Source organism: Gigantopelta aegis, chromosome 14, assembly GCF_016097555.1.
Source record: "Gigantopelta aegis isolate Gae_Host chromosome 14, Gae_host_genome, whole genome shotgun sequence".
In the NCBI taxonomy this organism is placed as follows: Eukaryota; Metazoa; Mollusca; class Gastropoda; order Neomphalida; family Peltospiridae; genus Gigantopelta; species Gigantopelta aegis.
In genome coordinates this window covers 55,619,454-55,636,123 of record NC_054712.1, presented here as the reverse complement: position 1 = coordinate 55,636,123, position 16,670 = coordinate 55,619,454, and the positions used below count along the sequence as shown (strand labels likewise).

Here is a 16,670-nt window from a genome sequence, read left to right as displayed (position 1 = left end):
AACAATAAAGGTTTTATTTATGTCAAAATGAGCAATTGTTAAATAAATATTCAAAATACTCGTGAGGTTTTTAATAGCAACACCAATAACAATAAAGCTGGTTTGTTCAAGATCACGATCAAGTAATACTGATCCAATATTTATAATACTGGTTAATAAGAGACAGTTGACAAAAAACAATATAAATATTTTCAAACAACAATATTGAGCAAATTCTATAATTAAACCTGAAAACGAAATACTAGTTTGGTAATACTTCAAAAACACGTTTAAATAACGAGTTCACAAAAGCACAGGTTAAAAAAAGAAAGTACAATTCATTATCGTGGCATTCATTTCAACATCTTCTTGTTGTTTTTCTCTAAGCAGTCAAGACTGGTATATGATTCACTTAACTTTAAATACTGGTTTCCATAAAATTTAGGACACGTCGCAGATATTTACAAAGCAGACGGAGATGTAATGCTCCAAAATCAATGGAAAACCATCGGAATGTTCCGAAGGCCGAGCTCCCGAGAACAATTTGATTGGTACCATCGTCCTCTGTCATACTACATGCATGTAATGGTAGACGGGAAAACCAGTCAAGTTAGCGGCTGCGAGCACGTCTCGTATACCACATTCAACTTCCCAGCCCCGTCATAGATCTGTGGCGTGTTCGGGAGGCCGAGCGCTCGCAAACTATTTGACTGGTACCATCATTGAACGTTAGGCGCAAGAACCAGTCTAGCGAGCGACTGCGATCACTCGCCCTCCTGAACAAGCGTCTGTTGTAGACATTCTGTGACTATGTTCCAAACAAAAGAAGAAAAAAAATCACTGATGTTAAAATCTGCTACTATCTACGACGAGTTTTATGGGGACAAGATTTTAGTTTACAAATTTAATATGGTATTATTATTACTGAATACATCGGAAATTATGGCTTAAATGCAGAGGCGAGGCGAAATGTTGGTGATCTAATGTGTATATCTTAAAATACCTGTGCCAGTGTCTGTGTGTGTGGGAGGGACGGAGGGGGAATTGGCCCGCGGGCCGGGCCAGAATCGTTGTACAATTTTGTCCGGCCCATCCTGACTACTGGCGTGTGAGGAAACAAAAAAATCTATTTTTGCATACCAGTCGAATATCTATACACAGTGAAAGCTGCTCTAGCGGTCACATGAAGTAAACGACCAGCTGTAATAAGCAGCCACCGTGTTAAGAGGCCTCTTTTTATCTTAAATCATCTAATACAGAATAAGTTGACCTATCTTTAAAAAAGGCAACTTTTTGACACTGCTTAATACAGATTGAAACGCTTGTAAAAGAATATATTATTGGCCATACCTGGGTAAAACAACGTTTTTTCTTATGCCTTATGTTTTGTTTTTATTACTTTGTGGGGTTTTATTGGGGGGGGGGGGGGGGGGGGGGTATATATATATTTATTTTTTTAATCCAGTTACGTCATATCGAGAGAAAAAACCAAGTCTAGATTAAGTTAAATTAAATATCATTCATCCCTGTAAGCAGGATCCTCGGGGGAGGGGGGGGGGGATACTGGATCCTTATTAATGACGATCATCATTTTAAATAAAGATCGAAAGTACTATATCGTCAGTTGTTTGGGGGTTGGATTTTTTATTGGTTTTTTGTTTAAGGTTTTTTAACTTTTAATTTATTTATTTTTCACATTTGGAGATTTAGAAGAGCTACACTTTCATAATTTTTTATTGATATTTTATTTTAAAATTATTAGACTTTTTTTCTTCATTGTTGTTGCTTGTTGTTATTGTTTAGGCGAAAATATAATAATAATTGTTTTTATTTTAAAACTTAAAAACGCGTTCTTGAAATAAATAAAAGTCATGCTAATGAAAGCATAATTTGTTTCTGGGGACACGTACGTGCAGGTCCTTTAATCATCAAGAATATGGTAAACTATCATTTTAAATTGCTTCACTTTACCTAGTTATAGATTTTCAAAGTTAAGTCACTGCAAACCACGACATAGTTGGAATATAGTTGAACCTCTGCAGTCACTGAAAGCATTTTTATACAGATGGATATACCTGGCTTCACTGTTATAAACATGTTATAATATACAGTACCCTTTCTAAACAATTCTACAACAGTGATAAAGTTAAAAATATTAATACTGAATGGTAAGCATAAAATGTTTTCACACGCAACTGCAGACCAGTATCTAGCGTAAAATGACTATAATGCGATAAACAAAACAAAACAAAAAAATTTATAAATAATAATATAGGGTTTTCTCCAGATATACAAAAGTTCACTTTTTCTTTTTGTATTTTTCAGTTGCCGCCTCCTTCAAATCCCCCCCCCCCCCCCACCCAACCCCGCCTTCCGCTAGATACGGTCCTGAACTGTAAATGAAAATAATATTATAGGCCTACAGTACATATCAACTAATAATTACAATTCATGATGTCCACCAATAATGAACCATCGTTCAAATATCTCTTTCAGAATTGTTCTTTATATTCAATACATTTATCTATTAATCCAAAATATCCCCCCCCCCCCTCCTCCCCTCCCCGATCGACACGTAAAATGGATGGCCCTTCCGCCAGCTAGACTATAAAATATATCTTTATTTGACTTGGTCTTTGTAGATTTTAAAAGAAACCAACCTGCTTCAAAATTAAACAGGTGTATTTTTATTTTTTTCAACTGAGACAAATTTATACTGAGGCCCAAGAAAAACTAATACTTGTGGTGTGTGTGTGTTTAAAGAAATAAATTTCCATTTTTGGATTTTGCTGCATCATCGGTTTTCCTCTATACCGAAAGTCGTCTGCTCTCATGGCCGCCATGTCTCACTAGCGATAGCGCGGCTGTACTGCGGGTATGTATCTCGGTAGCGTCCACTAGAAAAATAAAAACAAAACTATTTAGTTTAACCTTAATACGATAGCATATTGATCTGAATAAAAGTGCACACAAAGTGTTCAAAGAGATATCTTGCCAAGGTCATGACCACTATTAAGTACCATTTGTTGTTAAACATTTGATACTTCTCACACATAATCATGAGAAGAAATCCGCTACATTTTTTCGATTAAAAATGGATCTTTTACTTGCACTTTTCCAGACAGAATATCATTTACAACGGCTTTTGCCATACATACAAAGACAAAACGCTACCGATATTACCAAAGTACGTGGCATCATTATTTCAAGGATCGACAATACAAAAAACCCGCATTGTCGTCTTGTGAAATAACAAACAAAACTCATGTCTTACAACAGACCCGAAGAAATTTGATGATCATAAAGCTTGGTGCATGTACAGACATTTCCTTTCGGTTTCCACGCTAATGCTGATGCATAGCTTCTGTACTCTGACTTCAGTGGACTTGGTTTGAGTTAGGAGTTTTCCTTCTCCTAGGAGAGTTTCCGTACTAGGATTCTGAGCCTCTCTGCCCAGTTTTGATTTTGGAGTTTGCTTCTCCTAGACAGTTGTCTTTCTTGACTCACGTCTTCTGTCTGTCCGGTCCATATTAGTCTAGTATCTACCCTTTGACCAGTCCATCTTGGGTGACCCTGCCAGGAGCTGAAGCTCCAGCTGACATAGCTCTTTGGGTCATTGAGACACGCAAGCTACCTCACCACGTCAAGGAATGGACCATGAGATAGGAAGGATTTTGAATTGAGGAAGATTTGAACAAACATTGTGCCTATTAGTAGGTCACATGTACATGAGCGGATCCAAAAGCTATTCTAGTAGGCTACTCCACATTAATCCACTTCCGTATATTATCTAGTGTCTTTAAAAAGTATTCTCTGGTCGTTTAAAACTAGCCATTTAGGACTGTAAGCAGTCGAAAAATATATATTTAATTTGGCATGTATTTAATGGCTCGTCTTTTTTGTTTAGTTGTTTTGTTCCAGGAGAAACTCAGAGGCACTGTGTGAATAGGAGGTTACTTTTAGATACGTTGGGAATAATTATCACTGCTGCAAAGGAAGTCTGTGGGCTCCTACAGAATCATTTTAAAAGACTCTTTGCGTGACAGATAAACTTACCAGGGGCCTATTTCACAAAACATCGTAAGTTTACGTCTGCAACTAGCAGTTATACCGGTCATTCATTTACACCTGTGACCAAACGATGTATTGTGAAACGTTTCTTAGTTGAGAATTCAGCCTGGAGTCTATTTCACAAAATATCGTAAGTTTACGTCTGCAGCTAGCAGTTATACCGGTCATTCATTTACATGTGTTTCACATAGATATTTCACGCAGCAAATTACATCATTACGGAAGATGGAGCATTTTAAGGACAAAAGAAAATTAAACATGTGTACTTCAAACTGTATTTCTTGTATTATAATAAGAAGAAGAATTGTGGTTTAGTCGTAGATTTACGTTTACGTGTAAAGCTAGGCTTACGATTTTGTGAAATTGGGCCCTGAACCTTGCTACTCGCACTTCCCTCACCTGATTCCAATAACCTTGGAGTTCGTATCCATCCACAATAAACATAAATAATGCGATGTTTTACTTACAAGATGTTGGCGGGGAGTGGCTTTTGTCCATACTGGTCCAACATGGGTTCAGATTTCAAGCATTTCTGACAAAACAAAACACACAACATATAAATACGTACATACATTTATTGTAATGTTGGCAACGGAACCTGTCAAACGCATATGTTCCTAGTTCTATAGTAAAGTCATATTTTTATTGTTACGGTGTATGATGTTATTTCACATTTTAGTTCATAATTTTGTTCTTGTCAGCTAATTTTTGTATTTTCAAGGGCATCATTTACAATGCAAATGTTCCAGATTTGATCAGGTTTCCGTACTTGTCCAACCACTTTATTATTGGCTGTCACAATAATTTAACGGGCGCCCATGCCTGTCTTGTACGCAAGTTCTTTCATTTAAGACAGAACAGAATGACTCACTGAATAGCAACAATAGTTCATATATATGCACTTCTCCTACATACAGCGCAGCACCTACCGCAGCCTCTGATGTCTGTCTAGAACAGTTGTTAATTGGTCCAATGCCTCATATACCTCTAAGCAGTTTCTCGCTGACCATTAACAATTAACCATCCAGCCCTATTTTGAACAGACAACCCATATAGCTTAACTGTGTTCCTTGGACAATTTTGTTTGTTTGTTTTGTTTAACGACACCTCTAGAGCACATTGATTTATTAATCATCGGCTATTGGATGTCAAACACATGGTCATTTTGACAGTCATAAAGAGGAAACCCGCTACATTGTTCCATTAGTAGCAAGGGTTCTTTCATATGCACCATCCCAAAAACAGGATAATACATACCACGGCCTTTGATATACCAGTCGTGGTGCTCCCAGGCCAACGTCCTTGAACCTTAATTGGTAAACTCGAAAATGAACTTAAACTAAATAAAGGTACAACTTACTCTCCATGAGCTCGTAATGTCAGGACTGACGAAACGGACGGCATACCCAGTATAGTGCAAATCTGAAATGATAAGTGTTATCTACATAATAACGTATCTACTAAAACGGACGGCATACCCAGTATAGTGCAAATCTGAAATGATAAGTGTTATCTACATAATAGCGTATCTACTAAAACGGACGGCATACCCAGTATAGTGCAAATCTGAAATGATAAGTGTTATCTACATAATAACGTATCTACTAAAACGGACGGCATACCCAGTATAGTGCAAATCTGAAATGATAAGTGTTATCTACATAATAGCGTATCTACTAAAACGGACGGCATACCCAGTATAGTGCAAATCTGAAATGATAAGTGTTATCTACATAATAGCGTATCTACTAAAACGGACGGCATACCCAGTATAGTGCAAATCTGAAATGATAAGTGTTATCTGCATACCCAGTATAGTGCAAATCTGAAATGATAAGTGTTATCTACATAATAGCGTATCTACTAAAACGGACGGCATACCCAGTATAGTGCAAATCTGAAATGATAAGTGTTATCTACATAATAGCGTATCTACTAAAACGGATGTCATATCCTCACTTTCGGCTCTGAGCGCCGTGCATTACAACACGTAATATTCCGTTCAAGAGCTAAGGGGTATTTATTTAACACAACACGTTTAAAAGGTCTGAGGGTATTTTTGAATACCCTGATATTAGTAGTTTATGGAATGGGGGTTCTTAGTTGTCAAATCTATTCCGATTTTTAAAAATGTTGATGTTTTTAATAAGTGTTGAAATCTGCGCCATGAGGACTGAAGGGTAGGAATAACTAAAATATCTGTAGTTCAGTCAATACACAAGATAAAATAACAAACGACTCCGTATATTAATGCTACTGGTCTACTATCTATTAATAACATTTAAAACAATGTGAATATTTTAATTAGGTCAGCAGAGGTCAAAAGGTCACCATTTTGGACCGGCGCCTAAAATCTGTCAAACTTCTGTCTCATTTCTATAAAATGTGGTTTATCAAATCTTTTAAATTATTTTTGTATACTTCTGTGTACATACGTTGGAGAATCAGAGGAATCCCTTTCGGAAGGTTTGTGGCCATCGACCATATATTACTGGAGTCCCTCCTAAATAGATTTTCTGGATCCGCCACCGATATTTGTTGAGCAGGGCATAAAAGAGGGTATAGATTTTAAAGTTACCTTTTTGGCTACGTTCTGGCAGTTGTATGCTGTATCTTTCTGGACATTTATTGAGGAACTCGTGCCAGTGCATTCGTGAGTGCCTGTCAAATAGAATACTTCGTTACAACACAGTGGCAACTCTACAGGAGCTGTTCAAGAATTAGATCATAGGGGTGGTGCTGGGAGGCACAGTAACTGTTATTTTATTTCAGATGTCTCAAACGTATTTTCCCTTGTGCACGTCTGTTGTAATAAACTACCAATTCTGTAATCAAATTGGGCCTTAACACACGTCCGTCGAATGAAAATAATTGCCTTAATGTCAAACGTTGTGGTAAATGCTGTCATGTGTGTTTGACAGTCCATATACTTAATTCTATTAAAAACGCACCAGTCACATTTATAGTTGTTAAAAGGATATTAGAAGAAAAAATAATACATTTAACTGATCTTGTATAACATGTACATGCTCATTGCTCCGTTACTTCTCTCTCTCTCTCTCTCTCTCTCTCTCTCTCTCTCTCTCTCTCTCTCTCTCTCTCTCTCTCTCTCTCGCTCTCGCTCTCGCTCTCTCACATGATATGAGGTGGTGCCGTTAAACAACTTAAATGTTTCTGACACACCTGTTGGTGATAACACCATGCGTTATTTATGATAACACATACCCTGTTTACACACGTACGTGTGTTAACAATTTCAAGACATACGACTGGCTGCTCCTAGGTGATGACCAGGTCACCAATGCCATATATCCAATGAAAAACAACACGATGGAAATCGATTAGACTGTGACATATAGTTAGCCTGACAATCATGTGTCTGTGACGCCTAAGTCAGCTACAAGTGCAAGGGTTGTAAATATATTTTAGTCGAAACAGATGTTAAAATTTATTTAAAACCTGCTTTTTGAGGACATGTAAGAAATAGAATAATACATTCATGTCCGTTAAATACCAGTTACCTTACAACTCGTTGTTTAAAAACGTATCAAACTCGCTTTCACTCTTTTAAAACAACTATTTGTGAGATAAATGGTATCTAACGGCCACTCATGTATTATTATTCTCTCTCTCTCTCTCTCTCTCTCTCTCTCTCTCTCTCTCTCTCTCTCTCTCTCTCTCTCTCTCTCTCTCTCTCTCTCTCTCTCTCTCTCTCTTTTGAGATTCTGTACTTACTTCAAAGCATCTGGTGTCGTATATTCTCGGTGAATTTTTCTACCGGTCTCCGTAACATCCTACAATATAGAGAAAGGCAATGATATCTACAATGTATTACGTATTAACTGTTGAATTTATATTTGTATATGCTAACTTGTCTGACATGCTTGTTGAAGGCGAGAGGGGCAGGGAGGGCGTACACAAAACAAAAATGTGCTCGTGTCCACCCCTCACCACCACTACCCACATACACAATACAGAATGTACCTCCCATGTCATGTCATGTCATAGGGTTTTACGTGCACATTCAGAACAAGCTGTTGTAGCGCACGTCTGTCGTGGGCACAAGAGCCGGCCTTGGCCGGCTCCTCCGTCCACGACAGGAAAGGTGGGGGGAGGGGAGAGGAGGGACCGCCTGCACTGGCAGGTGCAAGAGAGCACCAGCAGCCCGATCAGCAGCCCAAATTTCGATTGAGGGAATTTGGCGCAATTTTGAACGGTCGGTCGAAAGGTAAATGGCCGAGCTAATATAGGTTTTGATATTAGTGAATCGAGAGTAGCTCGGTACCTCCCACTTCATAAGTCATTCTTATAGGCAGAGCCGGTTTAAGGATCCGCGGGGCCTGTAGCACAAATAACAGCGGGGATCCATTCCCAGGATATATATTTTGCAACCCGCTCGGGAAGAGGGAAAAAATGACCTGGGAAAAATAAATGTACACATAACCGCGGGGCCCCCTGAAGCGCGGGTACCGTAGCACGTGCTCTGTGTGCTACTAGGATAAACCGGCTCTGCTTATAGGCCAGGTTGGTGAGAGTTTATTTTGTTTAAATGTTATTGGTGATACGTATATCATTTACCACAGGACTGTCAATTCTGTTTACAAAATATAATGTACGTTTGTAGAACGGATTACCAGTGCATTTAAATGGCCAGGTATAAACCGGTGCTATTCGGTCTGAGTGTACTGGTCCTGGTGGTGTAGTGCTTACAATGGGTTAAGCCACTAGCTTACAGTTGGTTCGCATTCCAGTATTGGTACCATTGCCGAATGACTTTTCAAACGAGGAGACGGGTGGGGATGGGGAGGGGGGTCGAATGAACAATATTACGTTATTGATATGCAAGTGTCCAGTGACAATGTAGACAAACGGTTCCGCTAGGTTCATATTTGAACTCTTCCTCCCAGATATAGACCACGCTACGCCCATGCAGCTGACTATTGGCCTCTGTCTATGACAGATATCCCAGGGTTGTGTACTGAAAATAACTTTTATATTCGTTATGGAACTGCAGTTTGTTGGGGTGTGTGGGGGTGTGTGGGGTTTTGTTTTTTGTTTTTCGGGGGGGGGGGGGGTTGATGGGTTTTTAATTAGTTTTTTTGGGGTTTTTTTGTTATTGTTTGTTTTTGTTTTGGGGTTTTTTGTTACTTAATTAAAAATTACAAAACGGGTATTGGTGAGGAGCATTCCAAAAATCAAGGGTACCTTACGCAACTGAGGTGATCTTAGCGCTAAGATCGCTCCGTAAAACGGGACCAACGCAAATAATGAAATATAAAATAAAGTGAAACGAAATGCTTCAAACTGGATATATCATGTTCACCATATTGTGTATTGTAAGTAATACGCTTTCTTATCATTCTTTCTCACACATGATCTCCGTTTACGATGTGAAATTTGTCGTATCTCGCACAGCCATTTACGTGACGGAGATGGACTTAAGGACATCCGATTGCCTGCTCCGCGGTGGTGACCGGGATGCGGCATCCGCACCGACCAACACTAGTTAAACTGAAGGCGGGAATGAGCCGTGATAATACCGTTGTACCTTAACTTGGAAAAGACGTTTAACTTTCTTTTAAAGCTGGGTTGGGTGTTGTTGGGTTGGTGGGGTGGTTTTTGTTGTTGTTGGGGGGGTTTTTTGTTTCTTTTTCTTGTTTTTGTTTTGTTTTTTCTTTCTTTTTTTGTTGTTGTTGTTGTTGTTTGGTTGGTTGGTTGGTTGGTTTTTGTTTTTGTGGGGTTTTTTGTTTGGTTATTTTGGGTGGAGGGGGGGGGGGGGGGGGGGCGGTGTGTTTGTTTTATGCAAGGAATAGAATATTACACCTGAACTTTGTATAATAAAAGGTATCTAACGAACACGCGTGTAAAATTCTATATTATCAACAATAAAAATAATAATGTCTTTTCCAACAAAAACTAATTTACGGCGCTTGCACTTGTAGTTAAATTACACACCATAGACAGCAATCGATTTCAGTCATGTATATTTCATTGGACGGTTTGGCTTTAGCGTTTAGGTCATCGCTAAGGTGCAGCCAATCTGATGTATTTAAACATAACTGTACGAGACAGAGGGCTGGGGTGGCATCTGCCCCCACCCACCCCTTAATGAGAGAGCAAATTTGGGCAAAAACGATCGACATATTCGGACAAAATGAGCTGGCTTAAAACCTTTTCACCATTTATTTCCATCATTCTACCCACAATATTAGTTATCATCCATGTAAAAATGAGTAGTGATTCGTTTGCAACCCTATATAGCTATTTGTCAATAATGCTAATATGAATACATGTTCTTATCCGAACTCGGGCATTTCCGTTTTAATTCGGACGAAAACCAGCCTGCCTCCCTACAAAAATGGGAGACCGTACCCCTATGAATTTAAAGAATATTGCTGTATGGTACTAAAAAATCTAACACGATGCGCTCTTCGCCGTTTGTGTAAGAAAATTATATAAATTCATACCATGACCGACAATCTGCGTCTTGGTGGCTCGAACAATGTTGTTTTAGCTCGCTTGAAATCCTCTAAAGAAACAAAAATATAATTTTATATATACGTGTTTTGACATCTGCAAAATACATCAACGTTCATTATATCATTTACTTCCTGATTCAAATTCGAACTCTTATATATTAATTTCGAAAGCTCGAACTCCCCGAAACTCGAACTATTTTCTTGTCCCCTTCAAGATCGAGTTATCGATGTTTGATTACACACACACACATACACACACACGCACACGCACGCACACACACAGAGAGAGAGAGAGAGAGAGAGAGAGAGAGAGAGAGAGAGAGAGAGAGAGAGAGAGAGAGAGAGAGAGAGAGAGAGAGAGATAGTCCCAGAGAGGAACCCCACTACATTTTTTTCCATTAATAGCAAGGAATCTTTTTATATGCACCATCCCATACAGCATAGCACATAGCACGGCCTTTGAAATACCTATCGTGGTCCACTGGCTGGGACATAAGTATAATGCATGTACTGGTTTCTATTTATTTAAATTAAAGAAACTGTCCCGAATTCGTGACCAAATTATTAAGATGTTGGTGACTAAAAAACACAATCTTGTTATAAATAATGTCTGTGTCCGTATATAAACCTCACTTTATCATTTATCTTCCAATATATAATTATTATACTGTATATGTGAAATTGTTGGGAGGTAAAATCCAATTCTGGTTAATAGTGTAAACATTAGGACAACCAGAAATACCCGGAACATAGAGATACTGACATTCTCAACAAGAACGTGTACTGAATGTTATTTTAATATTTTAAAAAGCTGTATATGGCAGCAAACGAGGACATTTTTCAACTCTAATGAATCTCACGTATCAAGAATGCATCAATATTTATTTAAATCAAGAATGAGGTTGCTTTGTACCATAAGTAAATTCAATAAACCATTGGCAGATATCTCGAATATCACTAAATACTATTTTAAAATCCACTCAAAATATCTTATAACTATATGCCTATTTGATCGTCTTGTCAACATGTGTCTTGACATATCGTGTATATAGCTATTTTCAATTAGGTCTGTATATATGCTACGAAGACCTGTGCCTGTGCTTATAAAAGTTTTAGAATCCAGACTCAATCTCTAATGACGTCACACACATACATTTTGTTACAACTATTAGTATCTAGACTAAACGTTTTATAAGCCTGTTGTTACTTTGTCATTGTAAATACCAATTGTACAATAATTATTCATATGCTGTCTTTTGGCGGCCCGAGTGAGTGTACCGTAATACAGTTTTAGTTTCAGCAAAAGGCAACACCCTACCATTTGTTGTGTCGTTACTTATTGTGGCAGCTTAATACAGTCAAAGGCACGGATATTTCATCAATATTATATAAATATAGCTTATGATGTAGTAAAAAAAAACGTTATATGTTTGCTACATATAGAATTTGGGGTGGGCGTGTACGAAACATAACATTCATGAAACCATTTCGAGATCTTAATTATACACGGGAATGGAAGTGATAAACATACAATGTTCAAAACAATGTAAAAAAACATTTTTTTTTAATTCACAATTTAAAGATTTGAGTTGCACTGTATGCATATGTTTGCGTTTAAAACACCCAGTAAGTTGGAGGTAGTACTGCTTGTCATTTTAACAGGGTGCCCAGACTGTGTATATTGTAGTAGCCTACTAAATTTAGTACTGTTTGTAGGTACTTGTTAAATTTATTCATGATTTCTTTAATTAGTTTGCATGCGTTTTTTAAATAACTAATTGTGTGGGTGTTCATTAGTTCATTATACTTTAATGTACTTTGTTTAACATAAATATGGTTTCAAAATTACTTTGCGGTTATCTGTGAAAAAGTTACATATAAACAGATAATGATATTCGTCACCTGTGTCCGTGTCGTTCATTTCACAAAGTGCAAAGTCTGTATTCTAAAGGGATATTATTCTATCGTCCAGTTTCAATTGCTAGGTAATGGTTCGCAGTTCTGTATTTAATAAGGTTGGATCAGATATGTTCGGGTAAAATGTTAAAATATTTTTCTAAGCTAAGATTATCTTTAAAGATATTGTTTGGGGGTTTTTTCCTTTGGAAGATATATCTTTATTTCTGTTTCAGCTTTGCATGTACTGCTCATGCTGTCTTAGTTAAACGTTATTGTAACAAGTGTTCGCGTTAGTTAGCCGAACTTAACCCCAGTATTTTTCTTTGGATTGGGTGAAAATCATAACAATGTATATTTTTCTTGTAGACTCGTACTGTCTTATTTAGCCGAAATGAGTCATCGATCTCGACTCTGTGTTTCACGAACTCGACATGATCGAATTAAGTAATTATGTCTTAGCGCATTAAAGATTTAGCAAGCCTTCGTTTTGATTTTCAAATCACTGTATCCATCTCTGACAAAGGAAACAGACATGAAATGAATAGTCTGCATCAGAAGTGGCTGCGTGATTTTTCTAGGGAGGGAGGTGCAACATCCACAAAAAGAGCACCTACTTAATTTTAAAGTACACCAACACGCTTTGTATACACGATTTCTATAGTACAGGTACTTTGAAGTTCAGGGGAAGAGGGTGCGCATCCCAAGCAGCCTCCCCATGGATCCGCGCGGAGCCTGTGGATATATATGTGGGGGGGGGGGGGGGGTGAATGGATGGATGGATGGATGGATCTTCATATATATTATATATTGTATGTATATCAGGTTTGACTAGTACATACATGTACATGTATATAGATGTTAACGCACAGGGACAGTGTGGGGGTGGTGTAAATTGTCTCATGCCGTTGCTGGGATTCGAACCTTAGGCACTGAATCGCCCACAGTTCCCAGACAACCACGGTAACCATTTAACCACTGAGGTATTATATGTATGTATGTATTGATATATGAATATTTATATATTGTATGTATGTCGAGGTTGACTGTTACATACATAGATATTAACGCACTGGCACAGGGGATAATTAAATCCTTTCTGGCCTCACAAATTGTTCCATGCTGTTGCTGGGACTCGAATCTGTGGCACCGAATCTCCCGCAAATTGCAAGACTAACCACTATGCGCTCTGAGCTATCGAAGCATCCATAAAAAGGATGTTCTTTAACTCAACCACATGCATGGGGCCTACAATCTACGCGGTCGATCCCGCTTACGTGCATGAAACAGTGGGCAGACCTGGCACTGGCTAGTATGTATTGATGTATGAACATCTATATATTGTATGTATGTCGAGGTTGACTGTTACATCCATAGATATTAACGCACTGGCGCAGGGGATAACTAAATCCTTTCTGGCCTCACAAATTGTCCCATGCCATTGCTGGGACTCGAACCTGCGTGCGTGTGTATGTGTGTATGTATGCAGTTTATATACTAGTAGTAATATATAATAATAATAATAATAAGATAGGTATACTGGGTGCAGAATACTATTTAGATATTAATAATCAATTGTCATGAAACATCAAACATCTAATTGACTGTAACTCTCTTATTAACAGAAACATGCTTTATTCAATGGTGCGCGGACAATAATTCACACAGACAGTACAATTCATTGTAAACACCAGGCTTAGTTCGCCTTATAAACTTATATACTTAGTAACGCTGAACAATATCGGATAATTATCATACATGTCGAGATAATTTGTATTATCATTTTCTTAAGCATTCAGAATTAAGTTCTAGTGTTTGTGGCTAGTTATCTGACCAAGACACTTACAAGATAAAAGGAAACACGTCGGTTGTTAAACAATCTAGGTATGCTTTATTGAACAGTGTTGGCAAGAAGCCCACATTTCAAAAATCTACATTCAAATAGTTTTATACTTGTAGAACTTGTTTACAAATGTTGGTGAGATGGATCAACGCTCGTGGCGTCAATCGCAATCGAGACCAATACCACCCACCCGCACCAGGCGCGTGTGCAGGAATGTATACAGGGGGGTCTAGACTGTGACGAGCGAAGTTTATAAGAGGGGTGGGTCGAGTCATGCTCTCCCGATAAATATATTATAAAAACGAACATTTGCTTATGGAGGGGGGTTCGAACATGCATCTACCAATCCCATTTCCATCATTGTCCATTACCTTTTTTTTCTCTTTTTTTTTTCTGTTTTAAAAGTCATAATGTGTCGTGTTCTTTTGTTTATTTTATAGTCTGTTGTGGTGTGTTGTGTTGTATACATTTTGTCATTATTCGTTTTGTTTGAGAATTTTGGTGACGTTTTATGGAAATAAATTTTTATAACAACTCCGGCAGCGCTTATATTGAATTCATCATAAATTTACAAAAAAAATGCACAGCGTTATTTTTTATTATTATTATTATTATATTATTGTATCCCTTGGTTTGTTGACCCCCTCCCAAGAAACATCTTGGATCTACCCGTAGACATCGAAAGATACCAGGATATTGAGGAGCCAGTTATATATTAACTTATCCTTCAAGGAGGGGGGGGGAGGGGGGGATTCATAATATTCAAAGTTTAGGAGCTGCAGAGCTCCTCTGTCGCACACACATACACACTGCAATCACACATACAAACCCCCCCCCACACACACACACACACAGACACACAGAATCACACACACACACACTTCAGACGCCTGTGTATGTATATATGTAACAAATGCGCTGTCGTTGGTAATAACAAAATTGTTTTCATGTATCACATAAATGTCGCAGAATGAATGAATGAACGGACAAACAAAAGAACGAATGAACAAACGAATGAAAAAGATCAGATATGAAGAACACATGTGGCAGGCCCGGGCGTAGGAACTATATCTGGATTTGTTAGGGTACAATGTGTGTGTGTGTGGGGGGGGGGGGGGGGTGTCACAGACTAGTTGGAGGGGGCATAAGTTTGTTTTGTTTTTATTGTTTTTTTGTATTTATAGAGCACAAAACAACGTATATTTTCGTCGGAGGTGGGGGGGGGGCACAGCCTATTCCCCTTAGTACCCCCCCCCCCCCCCACCTTCCACGGTTCCTATGAACCTGAAATACACTACAGTGTTTAATATTAAATTAAGATTAAAATACATTGTACTATTGGAATGTTATAATTTTAGTAAATTTCCAAAGTACCTGGTCCGCACGATGTTACAGTCCTGCAGTGTTCGTCGGGCAGTTTTTGATTGGTGGTGTCCATGTCCATCCGTCGGATCGTCGGAAGACATGGGTGGAATAGAGAGTCTTTGACGGCGGCTATCTGCACCTGTCTGAACGTCGGGTACTTGTACGTGTAGCTCGGCATCTTCTTGGGACACAGCCTCTGCCCTGGCCGAGTTCCGGCCCCCACCGTCGTCATTATCTAACAGTACTGCAATACCGCCCACCGCAGGCTTTTGAAGAAATAACCCAAACAAATACCACGAAACCGCTTGCAGTCACCGGGAAATAACTTTTATCTTCCTTTCTCTTTTAAAAGGCACTAAAAAAGATCCTTCTTGCTATCGAATGAAACCTGTCAAACACCGCTACACACTCGCACCTTATGAAAATGCCCTAGAACCATTTAAAGACAACAATACGCGCACTCCTGTGTCACCTTTCAGCTCTCCTTAGCGTCGCCCCGGACGACCGACAACAGAGGGGTTTCGTCACGTCCTGTTACGTTCCATGATCGTTCGCCGGTGACCCGCTATTCATAATTACCAGTGCGATTATTTTCTTATCAATAAGTGTTATGCCGATAATCATTTCCAAGTTGTGCACGGTACATGCGAATAACTGTATCTGATACAGTCGTCAGGAATTAATTGTAATTTGTTACTGTTAAGACATGTTCATACTCCTTTAATTAACGGTGTATTCACCGGGATCGAGCCTTATTAAAATTATTGGAGGTGCCACGTATTTTGGTAAATGAAATAGTATTTGATTTAACACTCATTCCCAGTCTGGAGCTCGCCACTGGTATATCAAAGGCCGTGGTATGTACTGTCCTGTGTGGGATGGTGCATATAAAAGATCCCTTGCTGCCAATCGAAAAAGAGTAGCCCATGAAGTGGCGACAGCGTGTTTCCTCTCTTAATATCTGTGTGGTCCCTAACCATATAACCGTAACTAAAATGTGTTGAGTGCGTCGTTAATTAAAACATTTTCTTCCTTCC

The 16,670-nt window shown here is 38.6% G+C and overlaps 1 protein-coding gene across 1 annotated transcript; it reads right to left on the bottom strand.

Moving 5' to 3' along the window:
• LOC121388430 (testis, prostate and placenta-expressed protein-like) lies at positions 1-16,149 on the bottom strand. Its single transcript, XM_041519745.1, has 7 exons — positions 15,643-16,149; positions 10,518-10,579; positions 7,786-7,844; positions 6,629-6,711; positions 5,411-5,472; positions 4,518-4,582; positions 1-2,876 (listed from the first exon to the last, which is right to left on the bottom strand). Exons 1-7 carry the CDS (start codon positions 15,863-15,865, stop codon positions 2,810-2,812), a joined length of 621 nt encoding a protein of 206 aa, XP_041375679.1. The 5' UTR covers positions 15,866-16,149; the 3' UTR covers positions 1-2,809.
• Between the last annotated feature and the right edge of the window lie 521 nt (positions 16,150-16,670).